Source organism: Scyliorhinus torazame, chromosome 13 (assembly GCF_047496885.1).
Source record: "Scyliorhinus torazame isolate Kashiwa2021f chromosome 13, sScyTor2.1, whole genome shotgun sequence".
Classification (NCBI taxonomy): Eukaryota; Metazoa; Chordata; class Chondrichthyes; order Carcharhiniformes; family Scyliorhinidae; genus Scyliorhinus; species Scyliorhinus torazame.
Window position 1 is genome coordinate 116893503 of NC_092719.1, and position 18128 is coordinate 116911630.

At 49.2% G+C, this 18128-nt stretch overlaps 1 protein-coding gene across 3 annotated transcripts in view; it reads right to left on the bottom strand.

The window, feature by feature from the left end:
- srgap3 (SLIT-ROBO Rho GTPase activating protein 3) overlaps positions 1 to 18128 on the bottom strand; it is a 978679-nt gene that overhangs the window by 37926 nt on the left and 922625 nt on the right. For all 3 annotated transcript variants that reach the window (XM_072472097.1, XM_072472095.1, XM_072472098.1), the window contains exons 15-18: positions 17611 to 17745; positions 4988 to 5093; positions 3830 to 4057; positions 96 to 175 (exon numbers count right to left, since the gene is read on the bottom strand). In XM_072472097.1, coding sequence (XP_072328198.1) covers positions 96 to 175; positions 3830 to 4057; positions 4988 to 5093; positions 17611 to 17745 — 549 coding nt within the window. The remainder of the gene's footprint in view (positions 1 to 95; positions 176 to 3829; positions 4058 to 4987; positions 5094 to 17610; positions 17746 to 18128) is intronic.

An 18128-nucleotide genomic window follows, 5' to 3' on the forward strand; every position in this document is an offset into this window, starting at 1 on the left:
GCATCACTGAGAGAGAAAGAGGAAATGGAGGCATCCCTGGCCTCCGATGTGTATTGCATTGACTGTTGGAAACAGACCACCACCATGCTACTTACCATCATCACTGGTGTGTGGTTCAGTGCCATTGTCGTGGTCCACTTCATCAATGGCGCCAGGTTCGCTGTGGGGGCTGTCACTGCAACAAAACAATAAAAGGCCATTAACTGAGCCCTCACTGGACAAATCCAGAGCTACTGACTAACGTTTGATTGAGTCCCAGTGGTGCAACCAATGTTGTGCCTCAGGTCTACTCTCGGGAAGACAGCCTATGATACCCAATCCTTCCAATATCCTGAAGTTTCTGGCAATTAAAGATGAATCTCCCCTGACACTACAGTCAGAAAAATGGAGGAGACAAATCACAGAGCTTTAGAAAACAATCTAGAAAACAAAGATGGAGGATAAAAGACTTCAACTGACAGTCGAGAATCAACTAAACAGGTAGTGAAGAGTCTCCTCACTTTCTAATCAGGGTGAGAAGGTGGCGTGCTGTGAGGGTGGACATGTCAGATGACCACTAATGGGGGGGGTGAGGGCAGAGCTGGGAGGTCACGTGGAAATCTTCTGCAATATATCCAACTCTGAACATTGCGGGGGGGGGGGGGGGGGGGGTGTGTTAATGGTGACCATGGGTGATTCCTGATTCCTTTTTGTTATTTGTTTATGTGAACATGCGGGCTAATATTTGGGGTTTGGTGGGTGGATGGGATCGTTGTTATTGATATGGGGATTGACATTACATTCGTTTCTGATTATTGTTTATTGTTGGTGGGTGTAAATTTGGGAGAAAATGTGCAAAGGAGAATAAAAATATTTAAAAAATATATATCCAAACCCTGGCGCTGTTTTGTTGTGCGAGAGGGTTTGAGTCTGTGCCTGTAATTCCTCACACTGACTCACTGATTTCAGTCACCATGCTATTGGCATAGGGTGCCTTTCATAGATCATTTACAGCACAGGAGGCCTTTCAGCCCATCCATTCAATGCTAGCTCTCATTAGAGCAATCTAAACAGTTCCATTCGCCCACTCGCATGTCACCCTTCAAATTCATTCTCTTCCATTTGAAATAATTGATCGCCTCTTCTTCCAGCACCCTCGAAGGCAGAGGGTTCCGGATCATTCCAGTCGCTGTGTAAAAAGGTTCCCCCTCACATTCCCCTCCGCACCTCTTACACAAAACCTTATATCTATGTCCCCCGGTCTTAATAATAATCTTTATTGTCACAAGTAGGCTTACATTGACACTGCAATGAAGTTACTGTGAAAAGCCCCTAGTCGCCACATTCCGGCGCCTGTTCGGGTACGCAGAGGGAGAATTCAGAATGTAGAAATTACCTAACAGCAAGTCTTTCGGGACTTGTGGGAGGAAACCGGAGCACCCGGAGGAAACCCACGCAGACACGGGGAGAACGTGCAGACTCCACACAGACAGTGACCCAAGCCGGGAATCGAACCTAGGACTCTGGAGCTGTGAAGCAACTGTGCTAACCACTGTGCTACCGTATCTTTGTACTATCAGCTAATGGGAGCAGCTTTTCTGTTATATTCTTATACACCCATCTCCCCTCAATTTCTTTTATTCCAAGAAAAACTGCCCAAGATTCTCCAAACTAGCCTTCCTAACTAAAATCCTTCATTCCTGGGCCCATTCTGGTAAACTTCCTCTGCACCCTCACAGGGACTGTCACATCCTTCCTAAAATGCAGTGATGAGAACTGGATGCAATACGCTAGTTGGGGCCTAACGAGAGATTTATAAAGGTTCAGCATAACTTTCCTGATTTTGTACTCAATGCCTCTATTTATGAAGCTGGATATCCTATATGCTTTGCTAATTACTCTCTCAATGTGACCTGCCACTCTCAAACATCTATGCACATGAAACCCCAGGTCCTTCTGTTCCTGCACATTCTTTAGAACTGTACCATAACATCTATTTTGCCTCTCTCCATACATTCTGTCTGAAGGCATCACTTGCCGCTTGTTGTGGGGGCTGTTTTAGCTCAGTTGGCTGGACAGCTAGTTTGTGATGCAGAACAAGGCCAACAGTGTGGGTTCTATCCCTGAAACGGCTGAGGTTATTCATGAAGGGTCCGCCTTCTCAACCTTGTCCCTCACCTGAGGTGTGGGGATACTTAGGTTAAATCACCAGTCTTATCTCTCCCTCAAAAGGGAAAAGCAGACTATGGTCATCTGGGATTATGGTGACTTTACTTTATTTAGCTACATCTGCCCATTCTACCTATGACCAATTGCAGTCATTGGTATCCTCATCAATTGCCATTTGGTATCATTGACAAATTTTGAAATTTTACTCTCCATTCTAACATCCAAGCCATTCAGACAATGCAAAAAGAAAAGCTGCGATCCAGACCCTTGGGGAACACTTCTGTGAACCATCCTCCAGTCTGAAAAATAACTATTTACCAACACTTCTGATCTTAAGCTAATGTTTTGATCCAATTGGACACCGGCTCTCCTATTCCAATGACTCGTTTTTTTAAGCAGCCTTTAATGTGGTACTTTATCAAATGCCTTCTTAAAATCCACATAGACCACCTGCACTGCATTCTCCTTATCAAACTTCCCTCATTGAAAAATTTGATTAGTTTAGTTAAGCATGATCTGCTTTTTACAAATCTGAGCTGGCTCTCATTAAGCAATGCAAACCTCTCCAAGTGTCCGTTCATTATTCCCCCCCTGATTACTGTTTCGAAAACCCTCCACCACTGATGTGAGACTAACTGCTCTGTAGTTATTGGACTATCCTTTACACCTGCCTTGAATAAGGGGGTCACATTTGTCACTCTTCAATCCTCTGACACTTCCCCTATATCCCGGGAAGATAAGAAAATTACAGATAACCTTTCTGGTCTCTCCAGTTTCACTTCTTTTCTCTTTAAAAAAAATAAATTTAAGTGCCCAATTATTTTTTTCCAATTAAAGGGCAATTTAGCGTGGCCAATCCTAACCTGCACATCTTTGGGTTGTGGGGGTGAGACCCATCCAGATACGGGGAGAATGTGCTCACATCCTTCCACAGCCATCCAGACCAGGCCACCTATCCCCTCTCAAGCATAGGCAGCCTATCCAGTTCATCCTGCCCATCAATTTTCACTCCATTTATATCACGACTATTCCCACTTCTCGCAATATTTTGTCAGCATCCACTTCCTTAGTGAACACTGATACAAAGAATCCATTCTAGCTTTGCCCTGTGCCTCCATATTACTCTCCTTATCCCCAATAACCTACCCCTGAATACTTTTACTTGCCATTTACTTTCTGGTAGAATATTTTTGGTTCCCTTTTCTGTGAATTGCAATTCGATTCTCATGTTTGCTCTTTGTCTCTTTACTTCCCAAGTTTTGCAGCTGGGATATCAATGCTGCTATATAGGTTAGATCACCTTTACTATGTGCAACATCAGGTAGATACACTGTAACACAGGGCAAGAGAATTCAAGTTTAATTCCACAATCATGTTCAGTTCTGACTTAGCTGATTCCATCAGTTGGATCCGACAACGTGGTTAGCCCCCCCCTCCATCCCGCCACACACACACACACACACGGATGCATAGTGAAGGGACACAGCGAGGGTCATGGGTATCACAGTGAGGGTGGTGAGGTGAGGGCAGGAGCAGCGCGGCAGGGGTCCCGGGCAGCACGGTGAGCGTCCTGGGTGGCACAACAAGGGGCAGGGACAGTGCAGCGAAGGGCAGCAGCAGAGCAGCAAAGGGCATCACTGTAACATATTGACGAGTGCTGATATTTATAATCATTCCCTACCAGTATTCCTCGCCTCCTGTCATACACTTCTCATACACCGGCCCCTCCAGCTCCTTGTGGCTCGGGAAGATACCCTCATGGTTCACGATAATGCTTTTGATGACCTCATTGACATGTGCCTGACAGGAGACAGGGTCTTGGCCGTCTGGGATCGGCATCAAGGTGGGCCCAAAGCAGATTGCCAGGTTATAAGGGTCCATCATGTTTTCATCACTGTATTGTGACAGGCTAAAAGACACAGACAAGGCCAAGTCACCACCATCATTCCTGATACTGAACCGCATCCATCAGTACCCACTGATGGGAGGCAAGATCTCTCTGCCGCAGGTGTACCATTCCCCTCCCCAGCTCCTTGCGGAAACCCGGTGCTCGATCCCCGCCCTCAGTGCACTTGTTACCTCTCCTCGTGGAGGTATTTCCACTCTGGGCCACTGGCCTACCTGCTCTGACAGCACCCCTGCACTCATTGCCCATTAATGTCTCTTGTCATTATATCCATTGCTCACAGGAGGCCGGTAGCTTAGTTGGCTGGACTGCGGGTTCGTGATGACTAGAGACACCAACAGTGCGGGTTCAATTCCTGTACCAGTCGAGGTTATCTTCTTGACCTTGCCCCTCGCCTGAGGTGTGGTGACCCTCAGGTAAATCACCACCATTCAGCTCTCAAAGGGGAGGGCAGCGTATGGTCCTTGGAGACTCCATTACTGAGCAGGTCCTTGCTATGGGTATCAGGAACATGGTAAGGGGTGGGGAATGAGGAATCAGCCTCAAGGGCAATTAGGGATGGGCAATAAATGCTGGCACAGTCACCGACGCCCAGGTCCCATGAATTAATTTAAAAAAATATTGAGTGACCTCCTGTTCGGCAGTGCGCATGAGTGGATAACCATGCCAGGTCACAGAATCAGACTAGGAGGTGAAGTTTCCCCAGTATCGATCAGGCACTCTCTCACTCTCCTGGGTTAGGTTGGCATTTGGAGGAATGGGAACTGGAGAGCAGTTGGTGGCAATGAAGCCCAGGAAGAAATCTGTGCATTTGGTAGGTGGGTGGGAAGGAGAAATGATAATAGATATAGCAGGTCACATCCGGAGTCTGCTTGGAACTTCATGTCCGAGAGAGATGGAGAAGGAGTTGGGAGGCGATGAGATGGTACTTACTGGTTGAGGAAGGCAAAGAGATATCTCATCACGATGATGACTGTCCGTGAGAGGGTCACAATGATCTGTTGGAGGTGGTGAGTTCGCTCGATGGCACTCTCGATCTCTGCAAGCAAGGCAAGGGAAGAGAGCTTTAGGTACATTGCGTCTCGGTATCCCCTAAACAATCCACGCCAGAACGCACAAGGTTGTCTGACATTTAAAAACCACGCAATGTTGGCTGACTTCCCACTTCAGTAAAACCCAGGAGAGGAGTACAACAGGGGCCCCCAAACCCATAACTAGTACAATGGAGTATGTTAGACCACGTCCCACAAAGGGTTAACTGTAATAGTCTGTGATGTTGTAGAAGGAACTGACTTTTACTCGTGAGATCGGAACATCTCGGAGAAAGCAGCAATGGAAAGAAACAAGTGTAAGGGGAGTGTTCTCACAATCAAAAATATTTTACACTAACGTTTTGAGTGCAGCTGGCAATCTTCGGGAATTATTGAAATTACTCCAAACCAACAACATAATTTACATAACGCACATTTCATATTATTGTCCATAGTCAAACCGACCCATATCTCATTATCTTTTATCTACCGCACCCGGATTCCCTACATAAGCCACGGTATATTTGTTTATTCCTGAAGAAGTCATATTTGACTTAAAACGTTAACTTTTGTTTCTCTCCCCACAGATGCTTCCAGACCTACTGTGTATTTCCAGCACTTTTTTTATTCCAGGATATTTTCTCTGATATTGGCTTTTCTTCTGCCATAAGAATTTTTGAGATAGTTTCACAGGAGCTACACTTGATGCCGGTGACTGTGAAGGGCTTGATGATTGGGAAGTGAACCACTCGGGTAAAGCCTTGGCTCAGTGGGGGTCATTCCAGTTCCCCGAGTCACAGCGACAGGATGTGGCAGATACCATGAGTACATTTATAATAAAGCCAGGCAAGAAGGTGAGGGAGAAATGAATAGAGAGACATGCTGACATGGCGAGATGATGCAGGGATGGGAGGAGGCTCGTGCGGAGCATTAACACCAGTATGGACGAGCTGGCCTGTGAAATTCTATGTCTTTGAATCTGAAGTCTGTGCCTTGTGTGTAGTCAAGCCGTGCCCCAAAAGTGCAATCTGTTCAAAACCGGTTACTCAAAGCACACAATGGCCTCTTTGTCCGAGCACAATCAGACTAAAACTCACAAAGCAGAAACCTCAAGGACATACACACACTTCCTGCATACTGATCGACCAACTTTATATCCCCTGCTTAATAGGTCTCTCTCACTCTCGCAAGACCCTCCCTCATGGCTATCCAATAATAGCTTCTGAATAACACCCCTTGTTGGTAACTGTTAATAAAATGCATGATGTCTTTACTTTGTTCAGGAAATCCTATTTCCCCTTTCGATCTGGCTTTTTAATTTCTTCATAGGGTGTGGGCTCCGCTGGCTAGGCCAGCATTTGTTGCCCATCCCTAATTGCCCCCGGGAAGGTGGTGCTGAGTCGCCTTCTTGAACCACTGCAGCCCATGTCGTGTAGGTACACCCAGAGTGCTTTTAGGGAGGGAGTTCCAGGATTTTGACACAGAACAGCGATATATTTCCAAGTCAGGATGGTGAGTGACTTGGAGGGGAACCTCCAGGTGGTGGTGTTCCCAGGTAACTGCTGCTCTTGTCCTCCTAGATGGTAGTGGCCGTGGGTTTGGAAGGTGCTGTCTAAGGAACCTTGGAGAGTTGCTGCAGTGACTCTTGTAGACGGTACACACGGGTGCCACTGTTCATCGGGGGTGGAGGGAATACTTAATGTGGTGAATGGTGTGTAAATAAAGCCAGCTGCTTTGTCCTGGATGGTGTTGAGCTTTTTGAGTGTTGTTAGAGTCATGTTGTTGCAGTCATCCAAGCAAGTGGAGAGCATTCCGTCACACTCCTGACTTGTGTTTTGCAGATGTTGGACAGGAGTCGGGGAGTCAAGAGATGAATTACTTGCTGCAGGATTCCTAACTTTTGACCTGCTCTTGCAGCCACAGTATTTATGTGGCTGGCCCAGTTCAATTTCTGGTCAGTGGTAACCCCCAGGATATTTATAGTGGTGGAATTAGCGATGCCAATGCTATTGAATGTCATAGGGTGATGGCTGGATTCTCTCTTGTTTGTGATGGTAATTTCCTGGCACTTGTGTGGAGTGAACGTTACATAATAATAATAATAATAATAATAATAATAATAATAATAATCGCTTATTGTCACAAGTAGGCTTCAATGAAGTTACTGTGAAAAGCCCCTAGTCGCCACATTCCGACGCCTGTTCAGGGAAGCCGGTACGGGAATTGAACCGTGCTGCTGGCCTTGTTCTGCATTACAAGCCAGCTATTTAGCCCACTGAGCTAAACCAGCCCCTCCACTTATCAGTCCAGGTCTTGCTGCATATGGACATGGACTGCTTCAGTATCTGAGGTGGTGTGAGTGGTACTAAAAATTGTGTAATCATCAGCAAACATCTCCACTTCTACCCTAATGATGGAGGACAGATTGTTGATGAAGCAGTTGAAGATGATTAGGCCTGAGAGGAACTGTTATTTGCACTATGTTTTTGTAATTGATATTTGCACACTAATGTATATTGTTACTGTTTACAATGCCAAAAATACCTCAATAAAATTGTTTGTTAAAAAAAAAAGATGATTAGCCCTCAGACACTACCCTGAGTATCTCCTGCAGCAGTATCCTGGGACTGAGAAGATTGGCCTGCAACAACCCCAACCAACTTCCTTTGTGTAAGATATGACTCCAATCATGGAGAGTTTTCCTCTCATTCTCTTTTATTCTAGTTTTGCCAGGATCCTTGATGCCACACTCCATCAAATGATGTCAAGGGCAGTCACTCTCACTTCATCTCTTAAGTTCAGCTCTTTTGTCCATGTTTGGACCAAGATTGTAATGAGCACCTAGAAGAGAGAGCGACACCAGGGTAGACAGTCAGCAGCACCGAGAGCAACACCAGGGTAGACAGTCAGCAGCACCGAGAGCAACACCAGGGTAGACAGTCAGCAGCACCGAGAGCAACACAAGGGTAGACAGTCAGCAGCACCGAGAGCAACACCAGGGTAGACAGTCAGCAGCACCGAGAGCGACACCAGGGTAGACAGTCAGCAGCACCGAGAGCGACACCAGGGTAGACAGTCAGCAGCACCGAGAGTGACACCAGGGTAGACAGTCAGCAGCACCGAGAGCGACACCAGGGTAGACAGTCAGCAGCACCGAGAGCGACACCAGGGTAGACAGTCAGCAGCACCGAGAGCGACACTAGGGTAGACAGTCAGCAGCACCGAGAGCGACACTAGGGTAGACAGTCAGCAGCACCGAGAGCAACACCAGGGTAGACAGTCAGCAGCACCGAGAGCAACACCAGGGTAGACAGTCAGCAGCACCGAGAGCAACACCAGGGTAGACAGTCAACAGCACCGAGAGCAACACCAGGGTAGACAGTCAGCAGCACCGAGAGCAACACCAGGGTAGACAGTCAGCAGCACCGAGAGCAACACCAGGGTAGACAGTCAGCAGCACCGAGAGCAACACCAGGGTAGACAGTCAGCAGCACCGAGAGCAACACCAGGGTAGACAGTCAGCAGCACCGAGAGTGACACCAGGGTAGACAATCAGCAGCACCGAGAGCGACACCAGGGTAGACAGTCAGCAGCACCGAGAGCAACACCAGGGTAGACAGTCAGCAACACCGAGAGCAACACCAGGGTAGACAGTCAGCAACACCGAGAGCAACACCAGGGTAGACAGTCAGCAGCACTGAGAGCAACACCAGGGTAGACAGTCAGCAGCACCGAGAGCGACACCAGGGTAGACAGTCAGCAGCACCGAGAGCGACACCAGGGTAGACAGTCAGCAGCACCGAGAGCAACACCAGGGTAGACAGTCAGCAGCACCGAGAGCAACACCAGGGTAGACAGTCAGCAGCACCGAGAGTGACACCAGGGTAGACAGCAGCACCGAGAGCAACACCAGGGTAGACAGTCAGCAGCACCGAGAGTGACACCAGGGTAGACAGTCAGCAGCACCGAGAGCAACACCAGGGTAGACTGTCAGCAGCACCGAGAGTGACACCAGGGTAGACAGTCAGCAGCACCGAGAGCAACACCAGGGTAGACAGTCAGCAGCACCGAGAGCAACACCAGGGTAGACAGTCAGCAGCACCGAGAGCGACACCAGGGTAGACAGTCAGCAGCACCGAGAGCGACACCAGGGTAGACAGTCAGCAGCACCGAGAGCGACACCAGGGTAGACAGTCAGCAGCACCGAGAGCGACACCAGGGTAGACAGTCAGCAGCACCGAGAGCGACACCAGGGTAGACAGTCAGCAGCACCGAGAGCGACACCAGGGTAGACAGTCAGCAGCACCGAGAGCGACACCAGGGTAGACAGTCAGCAGCACCGAGAGCGACACCAGGGTAGACAGTCAGCAGCACCGAGAGTGACACCAGGGTAGACAGTCAGCAGCACCGAGAGCGACACCAGGGTAGACAGTCAGCAGCACCGAGAGCAACACCAGGGTAGACAGTCAGCAGCACCGAGAGCAACACCAGGGTAGACAGTCAGCAGCACCGAGAGCGACACCAGGGTAGACTGTCAGCAGCACCGAGAGCAACACCAGGGTAGACAGTCAGCAGCACCGAGAGCAACACCAGGGTAGACTGTCAGCAGCACCGAGAGCTGGAATAGAGGCTACAAGGGAGAGAGCTGATGCACATCAGGTGGAGGCAGGAATCCCCTGGGCGTGACAGCAGTCGGAGGGCTGCTGGATCCCAGGACCCAGCTGGGTCCCAGCCTGATGCTGAGCCTGTGGTACAGGGGTACCCGGAGCTGATGGAGACAATAGGGAACATTCAGGGGGAGGTGTCAGCGGCACTCCAGCAGGTCCATAGCCGATTGGAGGAGTCCCAGGAGATGTCGCCGGCAATGCCTGGCACCAAGGCTAACACTGCTAGGGTGGCACCACAGTGGAGAGCTTGGTGCACGACGTCGGCATCATTAGTGAAAGTGTCCAAGGCGTCACGCAGTCGGTGACAGCCATGGCTGAGAGTCTCGGCAGAATGTCTGCCTCACTGGGGAATGTCACCCAGTACCTGGCTGACCTTGATGAGGTTCTGTGGAACATATCCCTTTCTCAGATGGGCATTGCCGAGGCGCTGTGGAGCTTGTCCCAGTCACTGAGGAGCATCGCTGAGGGCATTGACACGATGGTGCGGACCATGGGGAACCGCCAGGGCTGGCAGAGCCAGACAATGCAGGGGCAGCCGGGGCTCAAATAAGCTGCCCCTCTATCCCAAGTTGAACCCCACGGCCCCATGGGCACTGACCAGGCGGAGGGGGCACCGTGTGCAAACCCAGACACGTCCCATGGAATGGCGACGGTGGCTAGCAGCTCCCCTGAGTTCCACCCCTCTCACGTCTTGAAGTCAGCACACGGGACAGGGCGGCACGGCTGTGCATGTGCCGCCGACAAGTGAGCCGAGGCCCTCTGATCCCAGAACCCCCAAAGGACGCCCGCCAGGGGCATCGAAGGTCACGGGATGAGGTAGGCATCTGGCTGCCTCCACTTCAGATGTGTATCCTGGGGAAACACCTAGATGTAGTGGTGGACATGTCCCCAGAGCTCTGTCGGATGTTGGCAGCTGCGTGTGTGGTGCTGCCACACGCAGTGTTCACGCACAGTGTCCATGCATCAAGGTGTGATTGGGATGCTAGGCAATGACTCCCACATGCTACATGGCACGCCCACCCACGGGAATCCACTTGGGATGTGAAAAGTGCTCACTTAACCACGATTGCCAGTCTCTATTAGCAATAGCCTTCATCTGCACGGCCAGAGGCCTGGCAGTCGGTGGGGGTTATGGGTGGTCAGTGGGGCAGATGGGCAGGGACAAGGGTTGTCCCCGGAACGGGTAAACGATTCTGGGGTTGGCATGGTGGTGCTGTGAGCGGTTGCCCCCTGGTTGACCCCCCCTCCTCTGACGGCCCACCCCTACAGAGGGTCCCCCACTCCCAGATGAGGGTCCCCCACTGAGCACTGGGATGGCAAGCCCAGCACCCCCAGGCTCTTTTCCTGTGAGCAAAGATGACTGCTCACCTCCTTGGCTCCCCACAGAAGCCCTTCCACCAGGTTCATGTTTTACATAAGGAGTACTAATCGGCGCCAGTGTGCGCACTTGCTGGGGAGGCCGCTGAATGACGGGAGGCCGCTGGATATGGGGTGGCTCCGGTTAATTGTATGGAAATAGGGCTTAAGTGGTGATAATTGGTTTCTCACCTCACTACGGCGAGATCCCGGTATCGCCTTCAGGCGGGGCTGGTTGCATCAAAAACTGTTTGGCGCCTGGCGCCGTTCTCGTTTTTGCCTCTCCCGTTATTCACAGGCCTCATTTTGCTTGAGCGAGAGCAACAAGGCTGGAGAATCATGCCCTTAGAATTGTTTCAGCACAGAGGCCCTGAATTCAGAGATCGGGCCACCAATTTGAAAGGGTGCCCCGATCTCTAAGTGAGCTTACACCCCCCACCCATGGGCAATGTCAAGTGGGCACCCCCCCCCCCCCCCCCCCCCCCCCCCCCGTGTGAGGACACCTCGCTATGGAGTCCCTGGAGGCCTCCTATTCAAGGCCCCCCCTTGCCCTCTTACAATCCCCCTTTCCAGGACCCTCACCCGTCAGCCTCTCAACCTTCCATTGGCCCCAACTTACCTGCCGTGAAACCCCCATCTTTCAAACCTCCCTCCACCCTCCTTTCATGTGCATGGCCCCCCCTCAGGCCCTGACTCTTGGCAGTGCCACCTTGGCACCCAGGCACCCTTGCACTGCCACCCTGGCAGCGTTCCTGCCAGCTTGGCAGTGCCACCCAGGCACCTTGGCAATCCAGGAGGGGGGCTAGGGAACCACCCTGCACTGACCCTGACCACCTGTGGGCTTCCGATGGCCCGAGAGACCCCCCCCAGGTCCCGTTCCACCTGGTCCACCTTCTCATGGACCAGTACTGAACGGCACCTGGCTGCAGCCTCGCTGGGGAGGTCGGTAGATCCCGGGAGGCCGTTAGATATCGGGTGAACTCACCTAAGTAGGTTTAAATGCCACAGGCGGATGCCTCTTGGTCACACCCCTTTTGGGCAGGTTTCCAATTCCGACACCTCATAGGACTTGGGTACACCCCGCGAGGTGTGAAGGCTGACGGGAAGCCCACAAGAGGTGTCTCCCGGGTTCTACCATCCGGTAAATCACGCCTAAAGAGTAGGAATAAACGGGTCTTTTTCTAAATGGCAGGCAGTGACAAGTGGGGTACCACAGAGATCTGTGCTGGGGTACCACAGAGATCTGTGCTAGGAGCCCAGCTATTCACAATATACATTATTTATATGAGGGAAGGAAATGCAATATCATAGCAATATCAGATGCAATATCTCCAAATTTGCAGATGATACAAAGCTGTTTGGGAGGATGATCTGTGAGGAGGATGCAGAGATTCTTCAGCGTGATTTGGCAAGTTGAATGAGTGAGCAAATGCATGGCCAATGCAGTATAGTGTGGATAAATGTGAGGTTATCCACTTTGGCAGAAAAAACAGGTAGGCAGATTATTATTTAATGGCTCCAGAGTGAGAGAGGGGAGTGTGCAATGGGACATGGGTGTCCTTGTACATCAGTCGCTGAAGGTAAGCGTGCAGGTGCAGCAGGTGGTGAAGAAGGCAAATGGTATGTCGGCCTTCATAGTGAGAGGATTTTTAAAAAATTCTTTCAGTCTGTGGAGGTCATTGGTTAAGTTAGCATTTATTGCCCATCCTTAGTTGCCCTTCAGAAGGTAGTGGTGAGTTGCCTTCTTGAACCACTGCAGTCCTCGAGGTGTGGGTACACCCACAGTGCTGTGAGGGAGGGAGTTCCAGGATTTTGACCCAGTGACAGTGAAGGAACAGCGATATATTTCCAAATCAGGGTGGTGAGTGACTTGGAGGGGAACCTCCAGGTGGTAGGGCTCCCAGGTATCTGCTGCTCCTGTCCTTCTGGATGATAATGGTTGTGGGTTTGGAAGGTGCTGTCTAAGGAACCTTGGTGAGTTACTGCAGTGCATCTTGTAGATGGTACACATGGCTGCCACTGTTTGCCAGTGGTGGAGAGTTTGAATGTTTGTGGAAGAGGGCTGCTTTGTCCTGGATGGTGTCAAGCTTCTTGAGTGTTGTTGGAGCTGCACTCATCCAGGCAAGTGGAGAGTATTCCATTACACTCCTGACTTACATCTTGTAGATGGCAGACAAGCTTTGGGGGGGTCAGGAGGTGAGTTACTTGCCTTAAGATTCCTAGCCTTTGAGCTGCCCTGGTAGCCACAGTATTAATATGGCTAGTCCTGTTCAGTTTTTGATCAATGGTAACCCCTAGGATGTTGATCGCCAGGATTTGAGTACAGGAGCAGGGATGTCTTGCTGAAATTATACATGGCCTTGGTGAGACCACACCTGGGATATTGTGTGCAGTTTTGGTGTCCTTGACTGAGGAAGGATGTTCTTGCTATGAAAGGAGTGCAGGAAAGGTTTACCAGACTGATTCCTGGGAGGCAGGAGTGTCGTATGAGGGAAACCATTTAGGACAGAAATTAGGAGAAATTTCCTCACCCAGAGAGTGGTGAGCCTATGGAATTCAAAAAGAATTTAGATATAGCTCTTGGGGCTAAAGGGATCAAAGGATCTGGGGGAAAAGGGGAACAGGTTACGGAGTTGGATGATCAACCATGATCATAATGAATGGTGGAGCAGGCTCGAAGGGCCGAATGGTCTTCTCCTGCTCCTATTTTTGATGTTTCTATGAGGTTAGAGCTAAGTGATGGAACTGAAACTGATTAAAATTTTTTTTTTAGAGGTACCCAATTCTTGTTTTTCCAATTAAGGGGCAATTTAGCGTGACCAATCCACCTAACCTGCACACCTTGGGTTGTGGGAGTGAGACCCACGTAGATACGGAGAGAATGTGTAAACTCCACATGGACATTCATCCAGTGCTGGGATCAAACCTGGATCCTCAGCACCGTGAGGCAGCAGTGCTAACCAGTGAACCACCGTGCCGGCCCAGGAACCGAAACTGGATGTCAGTGAGCAGGTTATTGCTGTTCAAGTGCTGCTTGATAGCGTTGTTCATGACCTCTTCCATCACTTTACTGATGGTTGAGAGAAGACTGATCAGTTGGAAATTGGCCTGGTCGGGTGTACCCTGATTTTTGTGGACAGAGCACACTATTATCAGGGTGATAGGCTTTGCAGTATCCAGTTTTGTCAGCTGTTTCTTTTTAAATATATATTTTTATTGGTTTGCATTTATTTATAACAACATTGCAAGGAGCATCACAAAAATAATGAGAAATCTACAAAATGGGAATAAGAAAAAAAAGTAAATAAGTATGCACACAAAGGTGACATATATATAGATATGGGGCCCCTAACCGTGGGCCCCCAATGATCTGTTATCACAACCATACTGTATTGATTATATACATGTTGCCTCCTGGTATTGAAACATACCAGGACCCCCCCCCCCCCCACTGTTCCATAATCTGTTTCGGTCTTCCCCCACCATCCCTCTTTCTCCTACCCCCACTTATTGGTTTTTGGTCACAAACAAGCCTTTGAACAAGCTGGTGAATTGAAATTAAATGAAATGGAATTGCTTCCATGCGTTGAGGAAACCTTCTTCCATACTTCGAATTGTGAATTTTATTTTTACCAATTTAAGGAATTCTGCTCAGCCGGACAGCCAGTCAGTGTCCTTGGGCGGTGCTGCTGATCTTCAGCTGAGCAGGAGTCTCTAGCGGGTGATCAGGGAGGCAAAGGCTGGGGCATCTGCTCCTCTCCCGCATAAAGAGTTCTGGCTGTTCTGATAACCCGAAGACCGCCACTAGTGGGCGGAGCGCACTCACCCCCACAACCTTGGACATGGCGACTTCAGCTGTTTCTTGATATCATGTGGAGTGAATCGAATTGGCATCTGTGGCAAGACTGAGATTTGTGGTGCTTGGGACCTCCACTCGGCGTTTCTGACTGAAGATTGTTGAGAATGCTTCAGCTTTGTCTTTTGCGCTGATGTGCTGGGCTCCGCTGTTATTGCGAATGGGAATATTTGTGGAACCTCCTCCTCCAGTGAGCTGTGTCGTTGCCCAGCACCATTCACGGCTGGATGTGGCAGGACTGCAGAGCTTTGAGTTGATCCATTGGTTCTTTTGATTATCGCATGCTGCTTCCACGACTTGGATTTGTCCTGATTTTCTTTGTGTTAGCTTCACCAGGTTGACACTTCATTTTAGGTATGCCTGGGTGTTGCTCCTCCAGCTCTCCTGCACTTTTTATTGACCCAGAGTTGATCCCCTGGCTAGGCACGAATGGTCGAGTGGGGGATACGCCAGGCCATGAGGTTGCAGATTGTGGTTGAATATAATTCTGCTGCTGCTGATGGCCCACAGCTCCCCATGGATGCCCAGTCTTGAGTTGCTAGATTTCCTCTGAATCTACCCCATTTAGTACGATGACAATGCCACACAACACAATGGAGGGTGTCCTCAATGTGAAGATGGAGCTTCATCTTTACATGGGCTGTGTGGCGGTAACTCCTCTAAAACTGTCATGGACAGATATGTCTACGACAGGTATTTGGTGAGGATGAGATCAAGTAAGCTATTCCCTCTTGTTGCTTCCCTCACCATCTGCTGCAGGCCCATACTAGCAGCTATTTCAATCAGAACCAGGACAGCTCAATCAGTAGCGTACAACTGAGCCACTGAGCAACTCTTGGTGATGGACATTGAAGTTCCCCACCAGAGTACATTATGTGCCCTTGACAGTCTCAATGCTTCCTCCAAGTGGTGTTCAACATGGATAAGTACGGATTCATCAGCTGATGGGGTGGAGGGGAGGGCCGGTGTGTTGTAATTAGCAGGATGCTTCCTTGCTCATGTTTGAGCTGATGCCATGAGACTTCATGTTGAGGACTTCCTCCCAACTGTATACCACTGTGCAGCCATCTCTGGTGGGTCATCCTGCTGGTGGGTCAAGATATAGCCAGGGATGGTGATGACTGTGTCTGCGACGGTAAGGTATGATCCCGCAACTAGTCTGTGGGACAGCTCTTCCAATTTTAACACAAGACCCCAGATGTTAATGATAATAATAACAATAACCTTTTATTGTCACAAGTATGAAGTTACTATGAAAAGCCCCTTTAAGGAGGGCTTTGCAGGGTTGACTGGGCTGGGTGTGCCATTGTCATTTCCAGCGCCTCGATCAATTTTTGACTTTTCCTTAGTGGTTTAGTATGACAAAGTGGCTTGCTAGGCCCATTTCAGAGGGCATTTAGAGTCAACCACATTGCCTTGGGTCTGGAGTCACATGTAGGCCAGACCGGGTAAGGACGGCAGATTTCCCTCAAGGACATTGGTGAACCTGTTAGATTTTTTCGACAATCGATGATCGTTGTCATGGTAACTAGCTTTCAATTCCAGATTTATACATTGAATTTCAATTCTACCAGCTGCCATGGTGGGATTTGAACCCCTGACCCCAGAGCGTTAACCTAGGCATCACAGCCAATTACGTACTTTTTGTGGTGTAGTCACTGTTGTAATGCAGGAAATGTGGCAGCCAATATGCACACAGCAAGATACAGCAATCAGTAACATGATAAAGACCAGATAATGTTTAGTGATTACACATGATATATAGACCAACCAGTCCATGCTGTTCTTTATGCTTGAACATCCTCCCATCCTGATCGAAATCTACCATCGCAAAATCTCGATTTCTTTCTCCCTCAAATGCTTATTTAGCTTCCCATTAAATACAGCTACACCGGACCACTTCCTGTGGTAGGAGAGTTCTACATTCAATATTGACGGAGGAGAAAGAAGCTCTTCCGCTTGTTCTGATGAGGAAACTTTGCTGAAACCTTCCCCAGTCTTTCCCTCCCAGATGCTGATCGGCCTTGCAGTGCAAAATGTCATTTGGCCCATCATGCTTTTCCTGACTAATCAAAGGAGCTAATAAGTTCCATTTCACCCCCTCTTTCCCTCTGCAGGAATTTATTAAGTTGCTTTTGAAAGTTGCTATTGAGTCTGTTTCTGCCACCCCTTTCAGGCAGCACCTTCCAGATCGCAACAACTCGCCTCGCAAAAATAAAACTAATTTCCCTTCTGTTTTTTTGCCAAATGTTTTAAACCTGCCTGCTCTCTCTCTCTCTCAGGATCATCAGGATAAATGGTACTGAACCTGTTAGGATAATGAACCTCCCTCGGGGTGATTGGCCTTTTGAGGGCAACATAGCAGAGTGGGGGAATGACCCCAGGTGGAGGAGTTCTCCTGGGGCAGACGTATTCTAGAATTGGCTGCAAAATGCTGCTTCTCGACATGACCTGTTAGTAAATCCCTTGTTCACTATTGTAGTCTCAAAGTGCATCACTGCGCTTGCTGGCTCGTGCAGGAGCAGAGTTTACAGCCTCTACTGGTGGCCAAGCCACCTTTCCATATGTTGCAGCACCATCATTGCCGAGTGTCATGAAGCTACATAGGGAGTGTCACAAAGAAAAGCCTCGATGGCCCGTACTTACTAATGGAGCAGATTAAATCCAGGAATCTCTCCTTGGGGAAGAGTGGGTTTTCCAGGCCTCGGAAGTACAGCTTCAGGACACCGGCTACCGAGTTGATATCGTGTTCGTTATGGTCGTCCACTAGAGGGTCCTCACCTAGTTTGTAAAGGAAAAAAATTATATTAGCGCAAGACCTTGAGCACCGTGCTCGCAGGGAGAAGATTGAGGTACCAGGGCCACAGAAGAAAAATCTGGGCATCTGCCACTCTGATCTACCCACTGTCAAAAGAAAGAAAGAAAAGGGCCTGCATTTATCTCGCATCTTTAACAGCCACCATCCGTCTCCAAACACTTTGCAACTAATGAAGTACTTTTTTTTTTAAAGTGTAGTCACTTTGGCAATGTAGGAAACATGACAGTTAACTTATGCGCACTAAGCTCCCACAAACAACAATGTGATAATGGCCAAACCACACTGTTTTTGGTGATGTCGTTTGACGGGTGTAAATATTTGCTGGGACCATAAGACATGGAGCAGA